This window comes from Typopeltis vanoorti, chromosome 3 (assembly GCF_054136105.1).
Source record: "Typopeltis vanoorti isolate ZY-2024b chromosome 3, IOZ_Tvanoo_1.0, whole genome shotgun sequence".
Taxonomy (NCBI): domain Eukaryota; kingdom Metazoa; phylum Arthropoda; class Arachnida; order Uropygi; family Thelyphonidae; genus Typopeltis; species Typopeltis vanoorti.
The window spans coordinates 164,780,417-164,804,093 of NC_143551.1; the positions used below are offsets into that span (position 1 = coordinate 164,780,417).

The 23,677-nt window shown below is 36.4% G+C and overlaps 1 protein-coding gene across 2 annotated transcripts in view; it reads right to left on the minus strand.

Moving 5' to 3' along the window:
* Nucleotides 1-23,677, minus strand: part of Mfe2 (peroxisomal Multifunctional enzyme type 2) — a 668,623-nt gene that overhangs the window by 145,915 nt on the left and 499,031 nt on the right. For both annotated transcript variants that reach the window (XM_090390952.1, XM_090390951.1), the window contains exons 24-25: nucleotides 22,584-22,714; nucleotides 388-516 (exon numbers count right to left, since the gene is read on the minus strand). In XM_090390952.1, coding sequence (XP_090247078.1) covers nucleotides 388-516; nucleotides 22,584-22,714 — 260 coding nt within the window. The remainder of the gene's footprint in view (nucleotides 1-387; nucleotides 517-22,583; nucleotides 22,715-23,677) is intronic.

A 23,677-nucleotide genomic window follows, 5' to 3' on the forward strand; every position in this document is an offset into this window, starting at 1 on the left:
TGACTGACCCCGGCAAGGACATCCAGGGCCACACTGTACAGCAAAGCTGCTGAAGAAGCAAAAAATATGAGGAAAAAAAAAAGCACAGAAAAAGAATAAGGACGAAAAGAACAAGTGCCATAAATAGGAGGTCTCCCCTACCAGAAGAAGGTGCCTCACATAAAGGAGTGGAATGAAAATATTTAATTCTATCCAATAGAGATGTGTTATCCCCATCCCCCAGTGCAGCTGTATGTTTACATTGTTTTGGGAGACTTTAGTGAAAAGACAACCATTCAATAAATCAATTTTCACTAACTATATTTAGTTAGCGAGTCATTATTTTTAGAAGATGTATTTATGATATCAGAAAAAAAAGAGTTTGAAAATACATTAAATTACACTCACTTCAGAATCTTCATATGGTGCAAACTGCATCGAGGGATCTGAATCCTGCTGTTCAGGCTCCCAAAGTTCATGCAATTTTTGAGAAGCTAACACATTTCCAGAGATTTTCAGTTTTCCTGACATAAAAGACTGAAAAAAAAAAAAAAAGCTTACACAATGTTATAAAATTCCAAAGAGCAATGTTAACAACAACAATAAGCAAGATTTAATTATATATGACTGTTAAAAAACACATAAGGAGTTGTGATTAAATTGAATTTCTAGATGTAACAAAAGAATGAACCGATATCAATTTATATAATTACTACTAAACTCAGTAGTGGCTCCTCGTAGTCGCATGAAGCAAGTTTTTCCAGTTGGTTATACTATAAATTAAAGATACCACAAAATTATATACTTGGTTTAATCTTTTATCCAAGTGTAAGCAAATAAGTTTGTGCCTGAACTATTTTCAGGAAGTTTTTGTTAGATGTTTTTCCAAGTGGAAAAACTTTAACAACTTTCTCAAATCCACAGTATTTTAATAATGTGTGACACCTTTTGACTACTCATATATGACTTCTGCATTACTCCAACCTTAGTATCACCTCTGGGTCTGGCTCCCACTGATGAGACCTCAATAAAGGTCAAAACCGGTGTGGGTATTGACCCCCCCCCTTCCCATAATGCATGGTATTATACATGTCTGAAATGAGATGTGCTTTGCATTATGGGATACTAAGGCAAGTAATGTGAAGTCATTAGCTATTTATACAAATTGCCTCAGCCTTGAAAATAGTTCAGGTGCAAACTTGTTTGCTTACACATGGATCAAGGATTAAACCAAGTATATAATTTCTTAGCATCTTTAATTTACCCCATGAAGCAAGCAACCCCCAAAGATGAACATTAACAAATGTCATCAGTGGGAGCCAGACCAAGGATGAAGTAATACAAAAGTCATATTACCAATATACAAGTAGTCCAAAGGTGTCACACCTTATTATTAAAGCACTCTGGATTACAAATAGATGTTGAAAGTTTTTTCACTTGGTTATACTATAAATTAAATATGCCAAGAAATATTTTTGGTTTAATTCTTTAAGTGTAAGCAAACCATGTTTGCACGTGAAGTATCTTCATGACTAGGCTACTTATATAGAGGCTAGTGACTTTACATCCCATAATGCAAAGCGTTATGGGGAGAGTCACAACCCACACTTATATACAAGTAGCCCAATTGTGAAGATATTTCATGCACAAACACTGTTTGCTTACACTTGGATAAAGGATTAAACCAAGAATATCATTTCTTGGTTATTTAATTTGTAGTATCACCAAGTGAAAAATATTCAATAAAAAGCAAAAAATAAGTAAAAAAAAATATGCAAAAATTTAAACTGCAGAAATGAAATTCCTAAGAAAAAACAGTGGACTATGTGGACAAATTATTACATTAATAAACATAAACAAAAAAAACAGATTCCTCAAAATTAAATGGAGAATAGTAGAATTCCAAAATTATTGTGTACTTATAAATAGGAAAAGAATTTGAAGACCAGAAAAGCAATGGTATGAAAGACTAAAATATACCATTTGGCCTAAAATCCAAGTTAGGATGAAGAAGAAATCATTAGCAATGCTTCCTTCCTAGCTTGTTTTGACTTTCTGAGATGTTGAACCCATCATGTTCTGTTCCTATGATGATATTTTCTGTCAGCCAGGTCTCACTAATACCAATAATTTTTCATCTCATATTAATCTCATAAGAACTCCTCATCTTAAATAATATGCGATGATTCTGACATTAGCACGCACGCACAAATTACAATTATTATGCTGACAAGTGTTCGAATAACTCTTGAAACACGACCAGTTTAAAAGCAATTTTTTTTAACTAACCCCCCCCCCCCACACACACACACTATTTCCACAGTATATACGAGGGTGGTCTGAAAAGTTCTCAAACTAACAATAAAAAAACGAATCTATAATTTCAAAATTATTTTTATTTTTCAATATAATCTTCCTTAAGACTAATACATTTATTTCAGCAATGCTATGATGCCATTATCCCCTGTAGTGGTTCTCAGCAGGATCTGCAAAATACTCCTCTGCAGATGCAATCACCTCTTGATTCGAAGAAAGATGCTGACCAGCGAGGAAGAATTTTATTTTTGGGAAAAGATAGAAGTCAGAGGGAGCCAAATCTGGGGAACATGGTGGATGTTCCAACAATTCATAGTGCAGATCCCTTAATTTTCCCATTGCCAAAAACACCTTTGTAGGCAGGTGCATTGTCCTGATGAAAGAAGATTTCTTTCTTCTGCAAACCAGGTCTTTTCTCAATATTTTCGCCTAGCCTGGTTAAAAGATTGGAATAATATTCCCTGGTTATAGTTTCCCCCCTTTTCAAGGTAATTAATAAACAAAATGCCTTCAGCATCCCAAAACACTGATGCTGGTGTTTTGGCTTGACGTTGTCTTCTTTGGCACAACAACCGGCTTCTGTCCACTGTTTTAACAGCTGTTTGGATTCTGGTGCATAATGGTGAATCCAAGTCTCATCCATAGTAATAAATCGATGCACAAAAGCAGTTTTATTATTGATAAAATGCTCCTAGCACTGTTCAGAGATTTTCATGCGAGTGTGTTTTCATCTCTGTGAGCAAGTGCAGCATCCATCTTGTGCACAGCTTTTTCATTTGCAATTCTTCATGTAAAATATATCCTACATGTTCTTTTGAAATGCCTAGAGCAGTGATGGCGAACATTTTTACCCAGGTGTGTCAAACATCTTTTATTTTTAAATATTGACGTTGTTGATGTGCCACTTGCATACATGCATTAGAAATTTAACTACATAATCATAGATGGTGACTTATACATATTGTATTAGGCTATTTATTTAATAAAACATTGATATAAAATCTATGAATTCATATTATACAATTAATTTAAAAAAGTTAAATTACAAACTTACATTACATTTAATGACTTTTCTGTTGCTGAGCACTGATAGAAAGCTGCTTTATAGAAGGGCTATAATGTGTACATTTTAATGCTACACAGGCAGCACTCAAACCATTGCTCAATCTATTTCTCCCTTTCGATTTGATATTATTTAAGGCAGAAAATAGAGTTTCACAAGAGTATATAGAAGAGAAAATTGTTAGAAGAGCTTCAGCAAAGATTTTAAGAGCATGAAAATTTTTGGGAAGGCTATTCCACACGCTTAGAATTTTTACACGTGGTATCATGCAAATGTTCCCACTCAAGTTCTTCTAATTTATTTCTAAGAGCAGTAAACTTTCTTTTCCAAATAGGATTACACTGGAAATCAGCTAGTTGCATTTCTAGATCTTTTAAATCCAACCACTCAAAGCCATCTAATTTAAGATCCATGAATTCTGTTTCATCAGGATACTTGATGAATTGGATTGTTCGTTCCAACATTCGAAATTGCTCAAATCTAGTAGACAACTGCTCAGTTACTGACTTTAGAACTACGATAGATTGGTTGATATGTTGTTCACGATTTTTGGGGTTGGCTTCGTTAAAAAAAATTACGTTAAAATCACGTTGAAATATTTTGAGTTTATTCTCAAAGCTTTTGATTGTGTGAAACATAACATCGACAGATTTTCCGAAACCTTGCAATTGTATATTAAGTTCATTCAGGTGAAATGAAAAATCTGTGAAAAAACATCAGCTTACTGAGCCAAGCAGAATCGTTCAACTGAGAAAATTCGTGCTCCGTGCCCTTTGTATTTAAATATAATTTAATTTCATTAAACATTCAACAAACTGTTCAAGTACTTGGCCACGATTCAACCATTGAATATTATTGTACATTAATAGACCACTGTACACTGATTCAACTTTGCTTAAAAGTGAATTAAATTCTCGTTTGTTTAAAGCCCTGGCAGCAATAAAATTAGTTACCTTTGTCACAGTTCTCATCACATCATCCAAATCCTTTAAGCCTGATTTCACACACAGTGTCTCCTGATGTATAGTACAATGGAAACAAACCAGGAGATGACCAACATATTCTGTAAATTGTTTGATAAAAACTGACATTACAGCCAACCATATTAGGCTTGTAATCAAAAATATTTTCGATAAATCTGTTTCTCACAGAACACTTTCAAAACACAGTCACATATGTATTTACTTGTCATGTTTTGAGGCAAATTTTCTAACTTCATCAATTCCTCATGCATAGAATCACCGTGAACATACCTTACAATAATAGCCAATAGCGCTGATGACTTTAGATAAATGGAAAAACAATTGATGAGTTATGAGTTCAAGTCTTGTTGTATTTGATTTTCTATACTAGCATTCATTCATATAACTCTGTCTTTAATAGTATTCCTACTTAATGGTAACTCTTTCATGCACTTTACAATAGCTTCCTTATTATGAAAGTCCTCAAATAAAAATGGTGCACACTTTACAAAAGCTTCTTTAATATAATCACCATCACTAAGTGGTTTCCCATGTTCAACAATAGTATGTGAAATACTGTAACTTCCGGTTACTAAATTTGAAGGTCCTGAAACAAATTTAATTAAAGTCCCAGATTGTGATTCTGCCGGTTTTAGATGTTGCGATATGTATTCTTTGCGTTCTTCAAGTTTATTCTAGGAGATATTTGTGCTTTGTTTCAAAATGTCTTCTTACATTCCAAGTTCTACTCACAGATAGCTCACAATTCACAGAGAACTTTATCGCCTCTATCAATAACACCATATTATTCAGTCCAGGCATCTTGGAAATTTCTTCCACTTCCTTTCTGTGATAATTTTAGTTTCTTATTAGTGCTAGCTGCCATTGTAAAAGGGTTCACAAATTAAAAAAGATCACAATTATATACAGCAGTAATAATTAATAAGAAATAACAATTACTGGAAATGAATTATATACCAGCAACTCAAATTACTTAAGTGGCAGACCATGCAAGACTACCACTACTTCTTTCAGCAGGGTTGCCAGATTTATTACAGGTACGTTCATAGCAACTTTGTTACGCTTTATTCTCTATCATGCTACTAAATAGCAGCTATTTAGTAGGTTTTGTTGCGACTTCATCGTAAGTTATTACTATTTGCATTATTTAACAAAATTTACTGAATTTACTGCAACTATAAAAATGTTTTCATTATTTACTCAAATAAATTCACTATTTAATGCTGCGAATTATATTTTCTGTTAAAGTGGTTTTAAATATGTTTAGAACTTGTATTACTCATCGAGAGACTTGGAATGCATGCATGAACGAATTTCACACAGAAGTCAAATGAAAACTTTAAGTTTATAATATATAAAGAACGTATTTATAAGTTTGCATCGTATAATATTGATAATTTTTATAAGTTTCTATCATATAATAGTGATAATAATTTAAGTTTTTATAATATCATATGACTATGCAGAAATTATAATGATTAAGAAAGAAAACAAACTTAAAACGCTGGTTGTTTATAGGCTAGTTAGAAAATAAAATTGAAATAAGATAACTACAAAATAAAATAGAAATAGGCTAACTATAAAATAAAATAGAAATAGGCTAACTATAAAATAAAATAGAAATAGGCTAACTATAAAATATAATTCTTCCAAAGAACCGAAACCTACCTTCGCCTTAACTGAGAGTGATTTTACACAATTTATCGCATTTTTTCATCAGAATACCAATATCTTTCAACATCCAAGGTGTGTCACAGGTTCGCCATCACTGGCCTAGAGTCTCAGCAATTTCACACACTTTGACTTGCCGGTCATCCAATACCATATCGTGCACTTGATCAATGATTTCTGGTGTTGTTACACTTTGTGGAAGTCCTTCACGTGGATCATCTTCAAGGCAGGCTGGTAGAATCATGTTTAAACTCGGCAGCAGATTTCTTAATTGTCGAAAATGAAGAAGAAGAGTGCCCATAAACGTTTATGAACTTTCCATTGTTGCACAAACCAGGTATGCAGATAAGACTTCATCGTCTGTGATAAATTCTGTTCCTTTCAAGTGTTTTTTTTTAAATTTGGGAATAGGAAATAGTTAGATGGGATGAGGTCTGGGAAATAGGGTTGGTGAGGCAGGCAACGAAAGCCCAAGTTATGTATTGTCTGCTCGGTTTCACAAGCAGTGTGAGCAGGTGCATTCCTGCAAAAGCAACATGCCTCTGCTCAGTTTAATGAAGCATTTTTTCTTCAGTATTTCCCTCAGTAACTTCAGAGCTGTTGAATAAACTGCTGCTCAAAAGTTTTATCTTTTTTGAGGTACTTGGTAAGGATTACATCATCCATATACCAAAAAAACAATGGCAAGAACCTACACTGCTGACTTTTGGGTTTGAAACTTCTTCGGATGTGGTGAACCTTTGTGTCTCCACTCCATTGGCTGCTCTTTCGTCTCTGGGTCATAGTGATGAAGCCATGTTTTATCACTTCATTGCTATCACATTCAACAGTCACAATATGAGCCAAAAAATTTGCACTTGATTCCTTAAAGTGACCCAAAATCTCTTGAGATGACAGTACACCTTCTCTCTTTTAGTCAGCATTCAAACATTTGGGGACTCACTTTTGCTGAGAGCTTCTGCATGTCCAAATGGTTCCGGATAATGACCTCAACTTGTTCCCTGGATATCCCTAGAGTCTTTGCAATGTTTTTGGTTGGTATTTGTCTATCATGAAGGATCATGGCATGCACTGCATCGATGTGTCAGGTATGATTGCTGTGGAAGTCTTCCTGACCTGAGAGTATCTGCTGTCTCAGGATGCCAAGTTTTAAACTTGGATACCCACCTGACAACTGTTGGATATGGTGGGGCACAGTCCCCTAAAGTCTCAACTGAGATTCACAAAGTTTGGTGAATCTCAGTTGAAGGACGAAAAACTTGATGATGGCCTGCACCTCTGTGTCTTTAAATTTCTTCAAAACCTCTGACATGTCTTCTTATACATCCTAAAAGATAAAGAACAATTATTACAATTTGATGAAGCATGGGGATTAACCTCCCTAATAGCGAAGTGGATGAAATAGCGAGAACAAATAGCACTTCTTATCCATGTTATTCAACGGGTGTTACAGAATCGTATCCAGATTTAGCTGGATTCAGCTAAATCTGATGGCCGGTTGGGGTTTTAAGGGTTTTAAGATATTTCTTGTGATTTTATCATTTTAATATAATTTTTGTTCTAGGTATTTATCAGAACTTTTCAAGCCCCCCCCCCCCCCCCCATATAATGGATCTAAGATTTGGTTGGCAACTACCTTTACATTTGTGCAAACTACCTCTACACAAGTGTGACTTGATGGAATGAGGTATGGTTGCCCATAAGGATGCTAACTCCTTCATGGGCAGGTCCACCCCTATCCTGTCCTTATGAATGACTACATTTCATAATCACAGATTGTCACTAGACTTCAGGTATGTTTCCACAGGCAAAAGCATATTGATTTATACTTCTGCAAGAAAGGGCCTTGATGTAATTGATTTTTAGATAGAATCCACAACAACTCCCTTGTAAAAATCTTTCTATTTATTTTTAGTGGTGTCATCTGGCCTCTGATGTTGTGAGGTGCTGTTTTCATTGGCCCTGGATTTTTTTATTTTTTGGAGAATTGTGGATGGCTAGTGTCCAACATTTCTTTCCTTCTCAGGAAAAATATCCAAGAAGTTATCTAACTGGACTCCCTCTATGACACTAGGTATATTAATTGTTTTATTTAATAAATAAACTTTAATAAATGCAGATAATACACCTATCTGCATTTATTAAAATAGACAGTACACCTATGTTGGAATGTTGGAAGATGTGATTGTTTTTGAAACAAGTACTCACGTCAAGAAGCTCTATCAACCTGGTGTATGTAACACAATGCACAGTACCGCCACTCCAGGAGAGAAGAGACACATGAGACAGAGGTTCAAGAACAGCTGCATAATCTGGATAAGAATTCAACAATGGGGATAGATGCAATATCAGAATGTATGCTAAAGGAATGTTCAGTCAAACTGGTTAGGCACTTGACATGTTTATTCTAGAAATTTTTTTCCAGTATTTAACCACAACAAACATTTCTAGAATTTCCTATCTCCACAGAAGCTTATGTAAGAAAACTGGACATGCTTGTACAATTTGAGTGTTAGTTCAGACAAGATCCCACAGGAATGGAAGTTTTGTTTGTTTAATGTTTTATGGTGCAAGGATGGTTGCAGTCATACTGTGCCAGTAAATAATCATAGTAGTATACAAGTTAAAATCACATAAAAATGACATAAATGGATATAGACAAGAATGTATATATAAATATATAAATGTAATTCTAATATGAAAGGTGAACAAAATCAAGTATAAAAAAGATGGGTAAGAAAGCAGGTGTGAAAGATCTAAGAAAAAATGGTGTAAAATTTCTTTAAAAAACGATATTAAATCAACATATACAAGAAACAACACTATACAAATAATAACATAAACAATCTATGTAAAGACTAAACTTTCATAAAAATTTAAAAACAAAAGAAACATTTGTTGGGCCTGATAAAACTGAGAGAATGGGAAGTGTTGGATCCAAGAGAGCACTTCATGTTTTTGTAGTACTAGACTTTTTATTGCAAGAAGAGAAGTTTGAGTCTGAATATATTATGCACCTTTGGTAGCATATAAATTAAAGATGCCAAGAAATTATATACTTTGTTTAATCCTTTATCCAAGTGTAAGCAAACAAGTTTGCACCTGAACTATTTTCAAGACTGGGGCAACTTGTATAAATAGCTAATGACTTCACATCACTTGCCTTAGTATCCCATACTGAAGCACATCTCATTGCAGACATGTAAAATGCCATGCATCATGGGAAGGGTCACTACCCAGACTGGTTTCGACCTTTATTGAGGTCTCATCAGTGGGAGCCAGACCCAGAGGTGATACTAAGGTTGAAGTAATTGATTGATCTCATCCATCCCTTTAGGATGGGTAGAGTCCCCTAATGAGGGGTTCACGGTGAAATTAATGCAGCCGGTTCGTCACTCCTTGCTGCATCCCCTAAGGGTAGTGTTCATGACTGTAATCCGCATGTGTTCATGGAGCCAGTTTGCCTGCTTGCGGGATGAAAACCCCCCAGATAAACTAGGAGGAAAACCCTGATGTCCATGCCCAAGATTGGCTAACTTGGTTATGGCTGAGGAAGATTCTTAAGCTCCTCATCATTGAAAAGAATCGAACCTAGGACACTCCTTCCCCAGGCATATGGTTGCGAAGCACAAAGCCATTAGGCTAACCATGCAAACGTTGAAGTAATGTAGAAGTCATAATTTCATAAAGAAGTCAAAAACTCCAACACCTTGTAGCAATGCAATCTGCTGTATTTTAATGCAAGTTCTATGGCAAATATAGCTCAGATGTATAATTATTACACTCTAGCAGGATTTATGCAGATATAATGCTGTCTGGAAAGGGAACAGAAGATGCCACCAAGTCCTCAAATTTTGAAAAGCCTGTATAGACAATCTTTTCTATGTGCTTTAAAGTGCTGTTGATAGACAACAGTGGAATATTTTGGTGGAAAACCTGCATACAGTTATGTATAAATCTCATGGTGGCACTGGTATTGTTTACTCCCGTATCTAGAGCTGATAAGCTTTTATTCACAAACCAAAGTGTTTGATGGCAGTCTGTCGAGTATTGTGCAGATTCTCCCATCACTGGTTGGGATTTTATTTTCATTGTCAAAGTTTTTGACAATGAAGCTTTTTACAAAACGACAAAGGTTATTCATTTACCTTACATACAGATTAAGAATCAGTAAAGTTTGAAAGGCTCCAGTTGTAATTCTGATGGCTTGATAACGAATAGGATCTAGCCATCAGAAAGTACTCTCTCTGGCAGAAGCATAGACTTGGGACCCATGCAGTTCTATCTCATCGATGTCTTATACAAACAAAGCAAAGAACATCTGTCAGCCTTACCAAGAGGTGGAAAATAGGGTGCAAAGGATATTCATTACTTCATGACATTTATCTTGCAATTGCCTTATGTGAGGGAGAAGGCAAGTTTATTGTCAAATATAAGCCTCAAGAACTTCACTTCTGATGCAACTGGGATTAATGTTTGTCCTAGTAAGAATTTTGGGTCAAGATGAAGTTAAAATCTGTAGCAAAGTGCACACAAACTGTATTCTGCTGTGAAAATCTGAACTATTTGCAAGTGCCTATTTTGAATAATGGTCAGTAGCTTGCTGCAGGTGTCTTGCTATGACCCTCATATTACAAGAATGACAGAAGGTCATCGACATATAGAAATTACTTACTGTTGGAGGAACTTGTTCTATTATCAAGTTAAACTTGATAGCAAAAAAGTGTGACATTTAAAATTGAACCTTGTGGGATTCCCTCCTCTTAGATTACAATCGGGAGAGAGTGCTTTCCACTCACACTTGGAAGATTTGGTTAGATAAAAAAGAGGGAGATTTCCCCCTGACATCAAAATTGTGTAGGTTTTTCAGTATTAAAAATCTTCAAGTAGCATATGCTTTTTCCATATCAACAAAAATTGATACCAGATGCTTTCACTTTTAGGAAGATATCTCTAATGGATACCTCCAGCAAAATTAGATGATCACAATAGTAATTTTTGAAAAAAGCACTGGTCATCCCAATCTATAAAAAAGGAAATAAAGACAATTGCAATAATTATAGGGGAATTAGCCTGCTGAATACAGGATATAAAATATATGCAGGAATGTTAAAAGAGAAATTAAGCAGCATTGTAGAAAACAAATTACTAGTAGAACAAAATGGCTTCCGAAAAGGCCGATCCTGCATAGATCCAATTTTTACTTTAAAATTATTAATAGAAAATAGAAGAGAATTTCAAAAAGAAACACATGTGGCGTTTATTGATTATGAAAAAGCTTTTGACAAAATTAGTCGACAAAAATTGTTTAAAATATTAACCAATTTAAACATACCAAACCAACTTTTACAATCTATTCAAGAAATATATACAGGAAATAAAATAGCAGTTAAATTAGAACCTCAGAATGGAAAGCTATATCAAGAGGAGTACGACAAGGATGTACCCTCTCACCTCTGCTTTTCAATATATATATAAATGAAATATTAACAATCTGGAAACAGCATAACCCATTTGGTATACAAATGACCCCGCAAATGAAGATAGATACACTACTATTTGCAGATGATCAAATAGTATTAGCTACATCAGAAGATGACTTACAAAGATCATTAAAATCATTAAATGATATCTCAAAGCAATATAATATGACAATATCCAAAGAAAAAACAAAAATAATGGCATTCAAAGGAGAAAACCCAATAAGAAGTAAAATAGTGATAGATAATAAAATACTAGAACAAGTAAACACTTTCAGATATTTGGGATGTGATCTATCATACGAAGAAGAAAAAGACAGACACTAAAATATCAAACTTTGTCAAAGTAAATGGCATAATAAACAGTATATTTAAGCCATCCCTGGTACAAAAACACACTAGAATCAGACTATATAATGTCTTGTCAAAACCAACTCTACTATACGGAAGCAAAACATGGACCATGAAAAGGAAAGATAAAAAACGAATTCAAACAGCAGAAATGAAGTTCCTCAGAAAAACAGCTGGATATACCAAGTGGGACCACAAAACAAATGAAGAAATCTTACAATCCCTAAAAATCAAACCAATTAATTACTACATAAGACAGTATAAACAAAAATGGCTAGAACATTTAAATCGAATGGACAACAGCAGACTACCAAAAATATTATACAGATACAAAATAAGTGGAAAAAGAAGAATCGGAAGACCAAGAAAGAGATGGCATGAGACCGGAACAGGCCACATGGCCTGTTCCATGTTAGGAAGAAGAAGAATAAGAAGACAATAGTAGAATGATTTTTTCTGAAGCCAGATTGTGTTCTGGAAAAAAGGTTGTTTCTCTCTCAAAACCAAAAAGATGAGAGTTAACCTTTTTTTTTTTTTTTTTTTTTTTTTTCAGAATCTTGCATAAATAGATAGTCAGAGCAACTGGATGGCAGTTATTGGGTATTTTTGATCCTCCAATGGCTTAGGAAAGGCAATAAAAATTTCAGATGCCTTTTCCCAGGCATCTGAAAATACATTCACAGAAGATTCTGTTGTAAAAGTACAGCAGCTGATCCATAGATGATGGTGACTAATGCTTAACCATTTTGTAATGGATATTATCTGTTCCAAGAGCAGTTTGACACAAAGCAGCTTCCTCTCCTTTTTTTTTTTTACTTTAGTGAAAACCTACCATATTCTTCAGTGCCAGTTGAAGAAAACAATTTGTTTTTCTGCTTTGCTTTTTTCCAGCAAGGAACTCAGGGGATAAGAGAATACTGCTGATGTTTTAGCAAAAGTCTTCTTGAGAAAGAGTGTTGGCAACTGTTGCTAGATCAGCAACTGTACACCCAATGTATTTAAAGATAGAGAGCTGATGGGAGGTACATCTGCCCTTCAGTTCCAGATTTATTTACTGTTGGTTGTGCTTGTTATGGAAGATGTGTATTGTATCCAGAATTCCTTCTGACTAATACCAGATATGTCTTGCTAAGTTGGACACATTTGAAAGCAATAAAGTTTGTTGTTGTGGGGTATCTTCAGTAAATACTCTTAAGTTTTTTCTGAGCTGCTTCTGCTGTGCAATCATCATTCCTTCATGGGTTAGGGACACATTGAAATCAACTAGATGTTTTAGGAATTGCAGATGCCGCAGCTTGTGTAATGCATTACATGATTCACCTGCTAAATGGAAGAGAAACTGACTTTTGCAGAACCAAATTCGGCTAATGATGAGATGGGCCAGTCTGATTGCTCAATTTTCCATCACGATATTTGTGATGCAGTGCATGGTTGTCCATGCAGAAAAGTGAATATCATGGGGGAAGTGATCACTTACAAATAAGTTCTAGTTGGTTTCCCAGTTAAAAGGCTAGAAACAGGGAAGGTGAGCAGTGACCAAGTCAAATGGCAGTGAATATTTGTGTAGGCATGTGGAAGAAAGGTTTTGTTTCCTGTGTTTAGGAAGGCAGAAATTACTGCTGTCAAGCACATACTCACCAGCTCTTCTTCTGATGTTTGATCAAGCACTACCTGGAAGTGTTATGTCCATTTAAATCATCCATTAAAATTCAGGGTGATAGTAACTGCAATATAAAGTCATCAAGGTCATCTTGAGAAATATATGCAGCAGGAGGAACATGGATATACCACATGGTTATCAAAGTTCTTTGTTAGAGTCTGATAGCAACTGCTTCTATATTTAGCCAGACTCACTGAAAGGAGGTATAGACACAAGGATGACTGCTCCTCCATGGCCAGATCCATTTTAAGAATGATAATAATATTTTGTAATACCAGATCATCACATGGCTTCAAGGATGTTTTCTGAAAGCAGAAGTATAAAAGACAATCTTAATGTCTTCAATGTTGGGACAGGATCCATGGCAATTCCATTGTAGGACTCTTTTCATTATTTCTTGTTGGTGGTATAATTCAAATAATTAAATTTGTCTCACTCCAGGACACTAGATATAATTGTTTTATCTTGTTCTGGAGGAAACTGGTGTATCCATGTCATTTGTAAATGATCTCAGATGATGTGGGCACATGTCTTTGACCTTCTGTGGTGTATGTTCCATTACTTTTTTTTGATTAGTGAATTTTCAGGTAGTGGAATCATTTTTGGGATGTCTTCTGGAGTGAACCATATTGGTTTTTCTCTTTTATGCATTCTAAAGAGAAAGAAAGCAAGTCATATCATTCAAGGATGTTGTAATTATGATAAGGCAGGATTGACATACATGTCAAACTCGCTACAGACCCTTCCTTTTACAGCTGCAATCTATGAGTAGGAAGGTTTACCACCAGATGTTGTTGTTATATTTGTGGAGTACTGCTTTTTTTGACTCATTTATGGGATGCACTGCTCAGTTTATCTTTTTCATCTTTCCACTTTTGGCAGGCTTGGGAGTAAGCAGGGTGATCTCCTTCACAATTCGGGTATTTTGGTGTCTTGCTCTTAGTTTCATGGCCGCTACTGCCAACACTGGGCACAGTTGGCAGAGTCTTGACAGAAGAAACAGTTTGAGAATGATCATACATTTGGCACTGAAAGTAGCTCAAACGGTTCAGGATATAGGGCCTAACTGGATAGTTTGACATTCTGCTTTCACAAATGTTGGTGGTTTAGCAAACTGAAAGTAAGGATGATATTTTGGTGGGAACCAGGTTACCATCCTTACATAAAATGAGCATTCTCCTCATGGCTGTTACTCCTTGGTCTTTTTCAAAGCAGATCTCTTCTGTCTGGGACATTAAGGAGGACCCACTCAGAAATTACTTCTTGAGAATAGTTCAAAGTTTTGTGGGAGGAAGTAAGTGCATATTCACCAGTTGAATGTAATATTAAGAATGGTGGTATTTTATTATTGTTGCTGTCCCAGATATTTTACTGTTTGTTTTGGTTTTCATTTGAAGTTGCAATGCCATCTGAATCTGGCTGGTGACTGTTGAGGACACCTGATATACAAGAGGATGTACAATTGTTCATACTCAAAGGAAGGTTAATTCAGCACTAGCTTTCCATCTGACATGGGGTTGGGGCAACACAGGGATGCAATACCAGCACCACAAACACATTATGCCTTGGGCCCTCTTCCCAACCTTGGAAAACAAAACTTACTGCAACACCACTGACCACAGCAGGCAAGTTCCAGCTCACCGATCACAGCTGGCCATCCAAAACCATCATCCTTGCTGAAGCGAAGGCCAAAGTAGTGTGAGATTACAAGGACACCCTTTTAGGATGTCCATGGGTCACATCACATGGCAAAAATGATGGCAAGGCAAATCCCAGCAAAGGTGGCCTGAATGATAGGATAGTGAAAAATGACTCAGGAGAAGTAGAGCGAAGAATACAGAAAGAAAAGCATAGAAAAATAATAAGAATGAAACAGGCTAGCATCAACATGGGGGTAAATTAAAGATGCCAAGCAATTATATTCCTGGTTTAATCTTTTGCCTTAATATCCCATAATGCAAAGCACAAACACCTTTTCAGATGTGTATAATACTATATATTATATGAAGGGCCACTACTCAGAAGAGATACTATGGTTGAAGAAATGCAGAAGTCATGCATTACCCATATACAAGTTAGTCAAAAAGGTGTCACACCTTATTAAAATACTTTAGATCAGAGATACATGCTGAAAGTTTTTTTTCACTTGGCTTTGCTATAAGTTAAAGAGGCCAAGAAATTATATTCTTGATTTAATCCTTTATCCAAGTATATATCAATCTTGAAGATACTGCACAAGCAAACAACATTTGCATGTGCAGTATCTTCAAGATTGAGCTACTTGTATATAGAGGATAATGACTTCACATCAATTGCTTTATGATCCCAAAATGCAAAGCACACAAATGTTGTCTATTAAATTATTTAAGGAATTCACAATGTATACTGGAATATTAATTAAAATTAACTTTAATAAATACCTCCTATATTTCGGCAATGTCACATTGCCATCTTCATGGGAACATACAAATATGACACGTGCACACAGGCACTACAAAAAGCAAATGAGGCAGAAGATGAGAAACTATTGTTGTTTCTAAAATCCTAATAGTGCCCCTAGTGGGCTATTATATTGGGTTCTCTTGGCCGTTGGGCTGATGTTCTCATGATGTAAGTCTCCCAAATTTGGGGCAGTCTCATGCATCCAAATTTGTTGAGGTTTGGAACATTTTTTTTAGAGCTGAGGCAGATTCTATGAATAATCTTTCGTACTTAAACTTGCTGCGGTGTCCATCCAGAGAATGTCTGCAAGACCAGAGTGGTGTACTGGTGAAACTGGATGTAGTCTTGGTGTTCTGAAATTCTGATATCTGCTGTCCTGCCTGTTTGGCCAAAGTAGGACAGTTTACAGCTGCAAGGGATCTGGTAAGCCTAGAAGAAGTGGTTGGTCTTTGGTAGAGCAGATAAGGGATGCTAACTTTTTATATGGTCTGTAACAAGAAGTCAGGTAATATTTTTTAAGGATTTTGGTTATTTTTTCAGAGGTGCCCCGGATATAGGGAATGGTCATAGATTTAGTGTAATCTTTATTGTAAAGGGGGAGAGGGGTTGTGGTTTAATATTTTTTGGGGATTGTAGCCATTGGGCTAAGAAAGTTTTAAGGATGTGGTTTAGTTCCGTGGTTAGGGCATTGTCATCTGAACAGATTCATTTTGCCCTGTTATATAGTGTTTTAATAACCCCATATTGTTGTGTGTGTGTGGGGGGGTTGTTGGTGAATGTATCTGCCTGTATGGGTGGGTTTTCTATAAACAGAGAAAACCAAGGATCCATCAGGCTGGCACATCATTAGAGTGTCTAGGAAATGGAGGCAGTTGTTTTCCTCCTTTTCCAAGGTGAACAGGATTCTGGGGTGTAGGTTGTTTAAGAAGGAGTGGAGTGTATCTAAGCCATGTGGCCAAATAGCAAACACATCATCCACGTAGTGAAGCCAAACTGTGGGTTTTTGTGGGGCAGGGTTTAAAGTTTTCTCTTCAAAAGTCTCCATAATGAAGTTGGCCGAGGGTGGGGAGAGTGGTGAACCCATGACTGTTCCCTCTATCCATGTGGCCAAATAGGAAACACATCATCCACTTGGCAAAGCCAAACTGTGGGTTTTTGTGGGGCAGGGTTTAAAGTTTTCTCTTCAAAAGTCTCCGTGATGAAGTTGGCCAAGGGTGGGGAGAGTGGTGAACCCATGACTGGAACAGTCTGTTTGTAGAATTTTCCTTGTCAAACAAAATAGCCTGAGTTCATTGTGAACTGAAATAGGGCTGAGATATCGGGAGGAAATTTGGTTTGGATGAGCGCTAAGGTTTCCTTCAGTGGGACATTTGTGAATAGGGAGGACACATCAAAACTGACCATTATGTCATTATGCTGGAGTGAGAGGTTTCTATACTAGCTTTGAAGTGGACTGCGTTTTTTATGTGTGATGGTGTGTTGTCAGTATAGTGTGTGAGCGCTTTGGCTAAATTATATGTGGGGGAATCAATGACATCCACTATGGGACATAATGGCACAGATTGTTTATGAATTTTTGGAAGTCCATATATTTGGGGTGGTGGTGGGAGGGGGGGGGGGGTCTAGAGTTGAAAGGTTTTAGTTGGTTTGTAACTTCCACAGGCCAAGAAGTGACCTTCTTAAGGAGCCAACGTAGTGTTCTAATTTGAGAGCTGGTAAGATTATATTCAGTAGGGAGGCAGGTAGCTCAATCTAATAATAAAGCATTAAGCTTACCTGTGTAGTCCTTTTGGTTGAGAACCACAGTGACGTTTCCTTTATCCGCATTGGCGATTACTATTTCTTTGTTATTCTTCATTTCCTGTAGAGCTTTATATTCACCTTTGGATATGATGGTTTTTGGTGGTCTTGCTTTGGTGAGAACACTGGCTACATCCAGTCTGACATTGTTGGCGATATGGTTTGGAAGGTTGCGGATACCATGTTCTATTTGAATCATTATTTCCTCAGCAGGTATTCTTTTTGGAGATAAGGTGAAATTGTGGCTACATGCAAGAGCGATGAGTGTTTCAGACTTCAAAACAACAGAAGAGAGGTTGACTACTGTGTTGAGTGGTTGCTGTAGTGCAGAGGTAGAGTCCTTTTTCAAGTTATCAAATTTCTTGATGTGCCGACTACGTATTTTTTTTCAAATTCTTTTGTTGCCGAAGCGCACGAGATGTCATAGAGAATCATCCAAAGGTCCTGGTTCAGCGTGCCGGAAAGCTCCTCCTCTAGTGACCGAATAGCTTTGTTTTTGACGGCTAGGAGAATGCTTGTAGAGGTCATTGGTTCTCGTAGTAGGGCGAAGCTAGTGCAGTTATAAATCCGGAGAGCCTTCCCAACGGTTGGTCAATAACTTTAGCATCCCATGTACATTGTAGTGCAGCTTGTTTCTTTGTATATAAGTGTATGCTCCAGATGATGACCTTAATGTGAAGGGTGAAACATCGAGTGTCTATTTTGGTTTATATTAAACTAAAGTTTTACTTTAACATGGTAGTTGTTTTCATAATTTGCATAACATATTGTTTTATTTATAATATTCGTAATATACATATCCTATATGGCAGTGTTTGTCAAACTTCAGATATCCGCATACCCCCTTCTTAAATTTTCATTATTACCAAGTACTCCTAATTAAAAATAAATAAAAAAAATTAATTATTTTAAAATATTAATTAAAATTAAATATCTATTTTATTTGAATTTATATTTTCATGTAAACAAAAAATATGATTTATTTTAAATTTTGGTTCCCTAGAGATGTCACACGACACGCTCATCAATTTCATTTGATCCAGATGCAATATCAACGTTTTCTTGTTGCTTACAGCTACTTGTATTTGCTATATTGCTCTCTTTTGGGGGTTTTATAAATCCAATCTTTAACCAATGATCCATACGTAAAATGGATGAATAATACCATTAAGCTTGAGCTGCAAAAAAGAAACAATTATGGAGGGAATTTAAGGAGAAAGATGACCGGCAGGCACACGAACAGTATAAAGCGCAGGCCAGAAGGGTAACAAGTGTGGTAAGAAAAGCAAAAAAGGATTATGAAAGAACATTGGCCATGCAAGCTAAAGAGAATCCTAAACAGTTTTTTAAATATGTAGCAAGTAAAAGAAAAAATGTACATGGCAGAATGATTTTAAAGAATGCCGATGGTAGGGAGGTAACTGAATCAGTTGATATAGTTGAGTTACTGAGTGAGCACTTTGAGTTACTGAGTGAGCAATGGCTGACTGTATACTCTAGGTATACAGTCAGCCATTGCTTCATGCAAACACTTCTTAACTACCTCCCATGCACTATCGACTTCTAGTCCTTGCAGTTGTACATGCCATGGCACTGAACCAATCAAACTCCTAAGCTTGTCATACTTTCCAGCCCGATAATTCCACATGTACCCTGTCTTAATTGAAAATTCTACACCTTTAGCCACCTCCCAAGTCAAGACCCTATGATCACTCTCTCACCGATTGGTGGCAATGTGGTCATATTTGTTACAGCCAAATCCTCAGATGTAATTACTAGGTCAAGCACTCTCTCACCCCCTAGTATTTTCCATTACATGCTGTCGCAGATAGTTATCCCTTAATAACCGCATAAAATCCAATTCCTTCCTCCCGTGTGTCCTCTCCTCACTCCAATCATAGTTGAAATCTCCCATAATAATCACCCTCCTTCCACTCATTTCTTCTATTTGCTTGTGCATACTGTCACCACCATCTTTTCCATCACCTGGTCTATAGCAGCACCCAATTGTATATTTAGTTCTGCTAGCCACAATCTCACACCAAATGGCCTCAAATGTGCTCTTTTCTCTATCCTGCAATTCAACTTCTATTCTCCTTGGCTGCAGCTCATCAGCTATCATCAACAATACTCCTCCTCCCATTTTATTCTCCCTGTCATTCCTGAACACACTATACCCATCACATTCAATCCCACTAGCTATATCATCTACAGGCAGCCATGTTTCACTAATACCAATAGCCTGTGGTCTGGAAGTGCCAACCATGGCCAAAAACTCTTCCTTCTTGTTCCTAATACTCCTAGCATTAGTGTACATGAATTTAAGACCCCCATTATCCCCAACCCTACCTTGATGCCTTATATTAACTATCACACTCGGATTTGTTGTCCTTATTTGCTATTATATTCATTCTTACATTCAACTGCCTCCCTAAGGACTGTATATCTACTCCCCCCCCTTAATAAATCTAGTTTCCCTGAATTTGTACACCCACCACATTCAGCAACACTTTCTCAAGTCTTCTTACACCGTAACCATTCAAATGCAAGCCATCCATCTTATATAGATCCTTTCGCCCATCGAACTCACTCCACACGTCCACAAATTCCACACCACTCGTCATACATAACCGACGCATAGTCATTCACAATTATGGCCTTCCTTTTAAACATTTCACTGTCATACCGTGGCAAAAGACTAATCATTCTAACTCTCTCACTCTTTTCTTTTGCTACCTCAAACAATTCATTCAGGTCTTCTATCATTTCCATTTTGTCTCCTTTCAAATCATTCGTACCTGCCACAACAATCATTTCTTTCACCCTTTCCTTTTGCTCTCTAATAGACTCAGTTACATCCTTTATGGTCGCACCAGGTTGGTACGATTTTGTCAAATCCTCTACTATCACATCTCGTACTAACGAGTCTCCATACAGCACTCTATCCTTCATTTTGTTCATGTTCACACTCATACGTCTATTTTTCCTGTCATACTTTTTATTATTGGCTGGTTCATTCAGTCGACTTTTGCTCATACATTCTAGCTGCTGTTTTGCCCTTTGTATCGCACCATTCAACAACGCGATCTCACTCATTGCATCTATCTCATCATTTTTATTCTCAGTAAAACCATTAATACTATCATTCACACTCTCATAATTCTCATATACAACCTCGCCGTTTCTTGTCATATCCCTATTTTCTTCATTCTGAAGTTTGACAAAAATATCACACTCACGATCCGAAATACTCTTCAATTTCTCATTCTCCCTACATTTTCTACACACATTCACTCCTTTATTATCATCTAACCACACTCCGACTGCACTCCGCAAAGTGTACATTTTGCAGCTAGTACACTGAATCATCTCTTTTATACTACCGTTCTTTGATAAAGATGGCGAACCATCATTACTGGCCGCCATTTTCCTTCGTACTGGAGCCATACTTACTTGCAACGTATTTTATCAAATTATAACACACCAAAAACACACAAAAAGATGCACTAAGAGACGCAAGGCAAACAAAACTATGCAATAATAAATAAATTTATCAACGATAATTGAAAATAATACTTATCTTATCCGGAGCTTTCACGAACACTACGAATCCCTCTAGCGGCGACAACCCCAATAAAATATGTTATAAAGACACACAAAATACTCTAAAAACACGAAAATCGTTCTAATACTATAAAACCAATTTTCTAAGGAAAACTCACAAAAAACACCAAAAATCACCAATTTTACATGAGCGCTAAATTACACCAACCACTCACCATATAACTTCGAATCCAATCTTACCAAGAAGCTCCTACTCGCTATCACTACTTTTGGCATCGAGAACAGTTTCTTTGTGTGCATCGTCAATGTCATCTACCCAAATAGCATCATCATCATTCCCATTATTTCAAGCAAAAATTACCAGTAATTTACAAGACTTGAGATATGTAGAGCAGCGAAGAACTGCATATGATTGGTGCGGTATTAACAAAAGATCGCGCGAACCAAAGACAAATTAGCTTTTCAACATTTGAGTTGAAATGCTAATTCCTTTCAACCGAATTCCATAATATCTGAAACACATTCACTAGTTTTAACACGTTAACGACGGGGGTGGTGTCAAGCAAAACTATATGTTCCACCGGCAACATATGGTTTTGCTTGGTCTATACAGATTTCTGTTGGAGAGGGGATGTGATTCATTAGTTAGTGCCATTTTATCTCGGTTGTCTCTAATTGTACTGTTTGTTGAAAAATATAATGACTCCTTGAACTATGCATAGCCAAAAATTGCCACGTAACCCCTAACGACCTTTCGCGTATCCCCTTTGAGAAACACTGCTGTATGAAATTTTAAAGAATATTCTATTAAATAAATTTTCAAAACTAAAAATTTGTTCCAATATTCTTTAAATTTAATTGCAGAAGTTCCTTTAGGAATATGGATAAATCAAAAATTTTGGGAATAACCCAGTTAGATAAGAAGAATAATAACTTGGATAAAGGCTAAACAAAGGTAATGGCCATTGCCTTAGTAATAAAAGGCAACAAATGGCACTGGGCAGAACAAGTGACGAGAATGTCTGACAACAGATGGACACCAAGAACTGGTTACCAGAAACCAGGAAGACCAGCATTAAGATGGGACAATAAGATAACAAGACCAGTTAAAATGGAAGCAGCATGGAGATGCATTTGTCTAGCAGTGGAGTGAAGAAAGCTGTTGATAATGATACACCTTGGAATTTATATAGTTAATCTGTAGTCTCTAAAGGAAGAAATAAAAATACATAGTAGTAGATTTTAAAGTATTGGCAAAATATTAAAAGCTATACCTTTTGTGGATCAGCTTTACCACTCATTATATCACAAAGAAGATCATCCTCTAATATTAATATGCAATCTGCTTTCTTTTCCTTGGGTGTTCCTCTGTACACTGCACCTGGTTCTTTTTTCAAATCAAGAGCTAAGGTAAAAATAAATAAATAAAATACTCCTTTCTCTCTTAATCTACTTGCATACAAAAAACTATTTTCCTGAATGTATTATTCTTGAAGATGTGCTGCTGTTAAGTTCTGAATGAAACTGAAACTGTATTAATTTATATTTTCTTCAGAACTTAACATGCATCTTACATTTTGGCACACTGATATATCAGATGGATAAAATTGCTTGTAAATTATCAGCAACAATAATAATTTAAGAGTCTATTTATTTGTCCATAGTGTTGTAATGCATTTACTGTGAATAGTCCATTGTTTAAACTTTGCTAAAATTTTATAAATATTTGTATGTGGCTGAGAGAAGACTAATCGGATTAAGTACCGATAGCAAGGAGCAAAACACGTATGCCAAGTACGTGAGCACGGTGGAAGGAGAGCACGCCCCCCCCCCCCAACGAAGAGCATGTTAGGGGAGATTATGGCGCTAGGTGATGTAAGGTGAGTGAGCAAAGAGGGAGAAATTTAATGACGTAGTAAGGAAGTGTTGGGTGTGGGATTTAAAAAGCGAAGCAGCACCAGCTCAGGTTTTTTTTGTCGTCCTCTTCACTTGCCAGTGTTCGTCCCCGTTCCTTGGAAGGATCGTCGAAGCAGAGAGCATGCCTAGGAGTCCTTGGGAGATCTCCGGTTAAGAAATTGCCCACCGGAGCTGAGTTCCAGATTACCGCAGAGACAGCTAAGTCTTGCCGAGCCAGATGACCAGTGAACAGCGAGCACCTGTTTTCGTCGTCGGAGATACATCAAGTCCAGACCATTCAGTGGGATAATGCATACCAAGCAGAATGGAAGGTGGACCTGGAAGTGATGTTATATTGTGATATATATGATGTTCTAATAGTTCCCCAGCAATTGGTAAAGTAGAAACTTTAATCTGTTTGGTGAATGTATAAAAGAAGAAAGACTGTAATTATTAGTTGGACATTAAGTTT